Genomic DNA, 7,686 nt, shown 5'->3' on the forward strand with positions numbered 1-7,686 from the left:
AAGTTGTATAACATAATGAGCGCCACAGTTTATAACATGAATGAGCCGCCACAGTTTATAACATGAATGAGCGCCACAGTTTCATAACATTAATGAGCGCCACAGTTTATAACATGAATGAGCGCCACAGTTCATAACATGATGAGCGCCACATTTTTAACATGAATGAGCGCCACAGTTTATAACATGAATGAACGCCACAGTTGATAACATGAATGAGCGCCACAGTTCATAACATGAATGAGCGCCACAGTTCATAACATGAATGAGCGCCACAGTTTATAACATGAATGAGCGCCACAGTTTATAACATTAATGAGCCTTTATAAATGATGAGCGCCACAGTTCATAACATGAATGAGCGCCACAGTTGATAACATGAATGAGCGCCACAGTTCATAACATTAATGGCGCCACAGTTCATAACATTAATGAGCGCCACAGTTCATAACATTAATGAGCGCCACAGTTGATAACATGAATGGGCGCCACAGTTCATAACATTAATGAGCCACAGTTCATAACATTAATGAGCGCCACAGTTTTAACATTAATGAGCGCCACAGTTCATAACATTAATGAGCGCCACAGTTCATAACATTAATGAGCGCCACAGTTCATAACATTAATGAGCGCCACAGTTTATAACATGAATGAGCGCCACAGTTCATAACATGAATGAGCGCCACAGTTGATAACATGAATGAGCGCCCACAGTTCATAACATTAATGGGCGCCACAGTTCATAACATTAATGAGCGCCACAGTTCATAACATTAATGAGCGCCACAGTTGATAACATGAATGGCGCCACAGTTCATAACATTAATGAGCGCCACAGTCATAACATTAATGAGCGCCACAGTTCATAACATTAATGAGCGCCACAGTTCATAACATTAATAGCGCCACAGTCATAAATTAATGAGCGCCACAGTTCATAACATTAATGAGGCCACAGTTATAACATTAATGAGCCCACAGTTTATAACATGAATGAGCGCCACAGTTTATAACATGAATGAGCGCCACAGTTTATAACATAATGAGCGCCACAGTTATAACATGAATGAGCGCCACAGTTTATAACATTAATGAGCGCCACAGTTTATAACATTAATGAGCGCCACAGTTTATAACATTAATGAGCGCCACAGTTTAAACATTAATGAGCGCCACAGTTTATAACATTAATGAGCGCCACAGTTCAAACATTAATGAGCGCCACAGTTTATAACATTAATGAGCGCCACAGTTTTTAACATTAATGAGCGCCACAGTTGTTTTAATATAATCCTTTTAAACTAATACTACCACTGGGATGGTTGTAGTCATTCATTGTCCCATTAACAATCACCCATATTAGCAAACTTATTTCATTTTTAAAAACTTGACATTTCTCTAGTATAGAGCTACTTATCATAACGATCAGCTAAACGCCTCTGATAAGTGATCGGTCGGTGTAGGTCGGTGTCGATCGTTTAAGGTTGGTCACCCTCTACTCAAACCGTAATGGGCCGTTTCGTGTCTGACAACACTAGTTATTTACCTTACCTTGAGCAATCTCCTCGATTTGTATTCGCATTTAAATACGGACATTGTTTTTTATATAAAAAACGCCTCTTCAGACGAAAAGTATATTTCCCCCACAGAATCCACACGAATAAGACTACCTCTGCTTGTGACGAGAGAAGGCCAAGTCTGACAGAGAACAAACAGCTTTAGAGGAGACTAATCTTAAGTCAGGATGCTTAGATGTGGTATTCATTTAGTCCTGCAGAATGAAGCACTGTAACACCATAAAGAGTCACGGCATAACACTCCTAAAGCTGCCTGTCTCCATCACCACCAAATCTAGTGCCTTTAGCTTGTTGGCGTATAAGGTGACCAAACATACACACTATTGTAATGTTTTTTTATTTTTATAAAGACCTTCAGAAAACAGCCATTTCCATAAACACAACCCATAGCTAGAAGCTGTAACATGGGTATTGTAAAACGTAACTGTAGATAGTGCTAATACTAGGCTTGAGGTGCATGCATGGTCTTGTCATATACAGCAGCGCAGGCATCTCCTCACCTCCCTTCTCTCCTCTCACTCGCCTAACTCTCCCCCCCCCCTCCTACCAGCTCAGTCTCTCCACCCCCACCTATCCTTCTCTTCCGGTGCAGGTGTCTCCTGGGCACTCAGTCTCTCCTCATCTTCCACCCTCTCCCCATACTCCTCCTCCTCCCCCTACCACCTCCTCTCCCCTTCTTACCGGTGCAGGCGTTTCCTGGTGCTCTGTCTCTCCTCTTCCTCAACACTCTTTCGGCAGCTCGGCAGATCCAGAGCCGCACCTCTCCCAGTAGAGACTGGCTCAGCGGAAGGCCGAAGGCACGGTGTCGGACAGCTTCTGGCCCGGCACCTCTCTGAGCAGGGCCTGGGACAGGGCTGGGACAGCGTCAGCTAGCTTCGCCCCGTGGCCCCCAGGCAGACCGTTGGCAGAGCTCGCCCCCCAGTCCTTAAACTCACGGTGACACAGGAGGCAGCAGGTGTGCCTCGGCTGGGGGAGAGCAACAGAGAGGTGAGCCGGTGACATTTGAAATGCAGCGGAGAGGAGAGACAGAGGTCAATCATCTAGGTGAAGGACAGGAGAGGAAGAGAGAAGGGGGGGGGAGAAGAGAAGGTTGGAGAGGAGGATGGGGGAGAGGAGAATGGATTTGATCAATAAGATTAGGTGTGGGGGGAAAGGATGGGATCTGAGGAGAGGTGGATGTTAGTGAGATTGACATGGAGCATAATAAAGTTGTCCCCTGGACACTGATCTAAGGTCAGGTTAACAGACTAGAATTTCACAAGTAACATCTGACTATGTTGACAACGATCACATCATCTGTATTGCAAAGAGGAAGTAAAAGTTGGCCATGGAGGCAGCTTGGCACATGCACAGTGGCAAGTTTGTAGTGATGTAATGTGGCCCAGGTCCACACTAGTTCGTGGTCTGCTGGTAAAGTAAGCTTTGTTGACCACAAAACCCCATACACCTACAAGGGCGTCCATGTAATGTTTAGGTAACAAATTCGAGCATGCATATGACACTTCAGAGGAGAAACGTGCGCAGAGAAAGTGTACGAAAATACTACAGACGCTGATCTCGCATGCAAAGCGCAAACATAACAAAGCAAGCCATGCATGGTGCTAGCCAAACGTTAAAACCTTTTACAGCTAGCCAGATGAATACCCCTGGGATGTAGTGTGTTAGCCAACTAGCTAGAACATGTAGTTACAGCACCGGTGCACAGTATATTGTGTACTAGCTGCCAAGTGCGATTAAATGTAAGCAAACTTGCAATACCACCGCGAGCTAGGAGCTAACAAGCTAAATACAAATTAGATGGCAACATTTTACGACTTGTCCGTGGCAGGCGCTTGTAACAATGTCAATCTTGCGGATGACACTAACTACTACCAGCAAATGCAGACTGGATGTCGTTAGTTACTGTAGCTAGCCTAGTTGGCTAAATGCAGACTGGATGTCGTTAGTTACTGTAGCTAGCCTAGTTGGCTAAATGCGACTGGATGGTCGTTAGTTACTGTAGCTAGCCCTTAAGTGGCTAAGATGCAGACTGGAATTCGTTGTTACTGTGAGCCGCTAGTTGGCTAAATGCCAGACCTGGATGTTCGCTAGGTTACTTAGTGGTAGCCTAAGTTGGCTAAATGTGCAGTATGGATGTCGTTATACTGTAGCTAGCCTAGTTGGCTAAATGCAGACTGGATGTCGTTAGTTACTGTAGCTAGCCTAGTTGGCTAAATGCAGACTGGATGTCGTTAGTTCTGTAGTAGGCTAGTTGGCTAAATGCAGACTGGATGTCGTTAGTTATGTAGTAGCCTAGTTGGCTTAATGCGACTGGATTTCGTTATTATCTGTAGCTAGCCTAGTTGGCTAAATGCAGACTGGATGTCGTTAGTTACTGTAGCTAGCCTAGTTGGCTAAATGCAGACTGGATGTCGTTTAGTTACTGTAGCTAGCCTAGGTTGGGCTAAATGCAGACTGGATGTCGTTAGTTACTGTAGCTAGCCATAGTTAGGCTAAATGCAGACTGGATGTCGTTAGTTATGTAGCTAGCTAGTTTGGCTAAATGCAGACTGGATGTGTCGTTAGTTACTGTGTAGCTAGTAGTTGCTAATGCAGATGGATGTCGTTGTTGTAGCTAGCCTAGTTGGCTAAATTCTGGATGTCGTAGTTACTGTAGCTAGCCTAGTTGGGCTAAATGCAGACTGATGTCGTTAGTTACTGTAGCTTGTAGCTAGTTGGCTAAATGCTAGATGGATGTGCGTTCGTTCTGTGTTAGCCAGTTTGGGCTAAATGCTAGACTGGATTGTCGTTAGGTTACTGTAGCCTAGCCTATGTTGGCTAAATGCAGACTGGATGTCGTTAGTTACTGTAGCTAGCCTAGTTGGCTAAATGCAGACTGGATGTCGTTAGTTACTGTAGTTAGCCCAGTTGGCTAAATGCAGACTGGATGTCGTTAGTTACTGTAGTTAGCCCAGTTGGCTAAATGCAGACTGGATGTCGTTAGTTACTGTAGCTAGCCTAGTTGGCTAAATGCAGACTGGATGTCGTTAGTTACTGTAGTTGGTTAAAACTGATGCGAATGGGTCTTTATTGTCGGCTTGCTGGCTAAGTTTTAATGATGTATTATGCTAGTGGAGCTAGCTATTACTCCGCCCCGATCAGAAATAGTAAATGAACGAAAATACAAACCTGGAGCACTAGCTAGTTATGCAACTTAGCTAGAATCCCCAATCAACCATCCAAACACCGAAGGAATTAACGTTAGCAGAAATACAGGATGTCCCTAAATGATTGGTAGGTTAGCTAACCTTTTAACAATCCCGCTAGTAGTTTTCGCTGCTTGCTAGGCTAGTTACCTGATTCGTCCTGGCCGCCAGTCTATCCAGCCCTGCATCTCCGCCACCACCGCCAGCTGCATCTCCGGGAGAGACGGGGCTCTTCGATATGCTCTGTTGTCCGGGCACTAGCTCCTTGCTCCCGACTCCTTGCTGTTTGCTCTTCTTCCTCGCCATCACGCAGGTATCGGATATATCCTTTGGCCAAGGTTGCACCAGTTTAGAGATGTTTAAAAGCACGGTTTCGATTCTTCTAGGATCACAAATGTTCCCTATCTTCTTCAGTCAAGACAACAGTCAATATGGCGGAGCGCTACCACACTCTGTGGTTCATAGGTGAAAGATAGTGCTGGCAAAATGGCTTCACCGTGATGAAGCTAAGCAGTCGCCATGTTGAGTGAGGGCAACCGTTCCAGGTTAGTCACACAGTATAACATGTTGTACAAAATCTCTGGTTACAGGCCACAAATTAGTGCATTTATTGGCATAATGAATCTATAAATGATTGGCTACCACATCATTCAACGTCATGTTATTACACACGTATTATTAGTCTAAGATATCTAAATATCTAAATATATAATATATTTAATATATAAATGTAAACTAGAAAAAAACCATTTAGATTGATGCAGCCGTACATTTGCATATGCGTTTCAATATGCCAGTGTAATCTTGTGAAATGTTGCTCAAGTGTTCAAACCATAGAGTTGGGGCAATGCCTATGTTCCCTGGGCCTTATGTTCCCTGGGCCCTATGTTCCCTCAGCCCTATATATGTTCTCTGACCTTACCTAAAGGTCATTCAATTTTGCATTTGGAGAACATTTTGTAGCAAGCTATTGATGTCAGTGTACAATGAAATACTTTGCATCTTCTTTGCAATAATGCTTCAGATTTGTTGGTCCTTTGGATGACCATGGTAGCCCTAGATGAGGGTTCCCCAACTCGCGGTTTTATTTGGACCCCAAAGTTTTTGGAGAAAAGAAAAATATTTTCATTGTTGGACATAAAAGACTGTAAAAACAGCCCCAAGGGATTTTCATTTAAGAAATCGGTTCCCAAGTATTCCCACGCATAATAGACAAGGGATGTATACAAATGTAAGCCAGATTTTAAATGAATATGTTTTAGTCAAACATTATATCTGTTTGTGTTTCTTGCGGTCAATTTGCAGTCTATAAATGATTTGTAATTATGTTCTGGCCCCCGACCTTCTGCTCAAGAAAATAATCTTCCAGCAGCTGAAACTAGTTGATGATCCCTGCCCTAGACGTGTGGAACAATCATTGATATAAAAACACAATTCAAATCAGAAGACAAAACGACTGACTGGGCATAACAATTTCTCTCTTGAAGTTGTTTTCAGTTTCAATATGCATAAATACTGTAGGTAAAACGTCTCATTATAAAGAACAAAACATTGAAAACTGCTCTTTTTTTTTGTTGTTGTTGATGTCAATACAGCCATGTTCTGGATTTTAAAAACATGATCGTTCAAGGTCATATTTCAAGAATATTAGTCGATCAGTTCCTGTTCTATTAATAGGCTGTTCATAATTCAAAGTCAAAATCGCGCCCGCTCTGACGGAGGCCGCTGGAAAACAAGGGAGCGCTTGTCGAGGAGGACAGGTGGGCGGGAGGGAGGACGTCAATTACGTAGCCGAAGAAGGTGATTTCTTGCTGAAGTGCAGAAGACGTCGAACATACTCTTGCAGCACTCTGTCGTTTAGATACATCTTGCTTGGTATATTTACCTATATTTCAACCAGTGGTGATTTTAGCATGTAAATCTTGGTGGGGCAAAAAAAAATAGAAAAGTGGGATGCATGCCAGCAAAGTCACTACACAACATAACACTAAACAAAATATTAATTGCACTATAACGGTGACAAACGATGCCCACAAACTGTTAGGGCCTACAGGACATAAAGCTGTCCCAACAACGGAGTCCCAACAGCAGTCCCAACACCCCCTACACCTGGCTATCAGCAGAGGCTTGTCTGGCAGCGAAACAGTTCATTGAGCCTCATTTACTGCCTTTAAAAAAAACATAGCTGATATGGCTGACTTGCTTAAACAAATGTTGTTTCTACTGACAATTGAGATGTAGAAACCATGGCATAAGGGGATGACAAGTGTATAAGAGGCCATCCGTAATTTTGATGAAGACATTAATGAGCGAGCTAGGACGGACATAGTCAATATAACTATTTGTTCAGCACTTTTGAAATGTACAGCGACAGAATTCAGAACATGGGCCATTCTTACTGTTTTTCATGTACACAAGTCAGAACGTAGGATAAATAAGGGGGCATATAACATTTACATTTACATTTAAGTCATTTAGCAGACGCTCTTATCCAGAGCGACTTACAATTAAGCAGACAATGAAACTCTTACAATATTCAATGATTACATTTCTCAAAAACAGATTATAGGCTACATGTGCACCACCGAGTCAGAACAGTAACGTCAGGTGAAATTAAGAGGTGAAAATAGACCAAATTATTAAGTGATGCACGTGGGGCTACTAACAGGTTACTACACAACATACACTTAGTATTACTTTCTGAGCTACAGTATACAATATCTCCTTGGCATATTACATCATTTATGCAGCAGCATACAAGACATTTTTGGACTCACCTTGTTGTGATGTGCTCCCTTGAACAGGAAGGTTGGCGCAAAGAAAGACAAAGAGGCCGGATTTACAATTTTAAGTTGGATATTGAATGACCGTTTCAAAACGTATTTTCCCAGTCTAAGCTCGTTTATTCCCGACTTCCAGTT

The 7,686-nt window shown here is 42.8% G+C and overlaps 1 protein-coding gene across 1 annotated transcript in view; it reads right to left on the reverse strand.

Annotated features, from left to right (window-relative positions):
• Positions 1–5,241, reverse strand: part of fam193b (family with sequence similarity 193 member B) — a 40,493-nt gene extending 35,252 nt beyond the window's left edge. The window contains 2 exon segments of the mRNA XM_070439861.1: positions 2,409–2,546; positions 4,916–5,241. Of these exon segments, the coding sequence (XP_070295962.1) occupies positions 2,409–2,546; positions 4,916–5,071 (294 nt within the window). The 5' untranslated portion in view covers positions 5,072–5,241.
• Between the last annotated feature and the right edge of the window lie 2,445 nt (positions 5,242–7,686).

The sequence above is a fragment of the Salvelinus sp. IW2-2015 genome, unplaced genomic scaffold (assembly GCF_002910315.2).
Source record: "Salvelinus sp. IW2-2015 unplaced genomic scaffold, ASM291031v2 Un_scaffold1980, whole genome shotgun sequence".
Taxonomy (NCBI): domain Eukaryota; kingdom Metazoa; phylum Chordata; class Actinopteri; order Salmoniformes; family Salmonidae; genus Salvelinus; species Salvelinus sp. IW2-2015.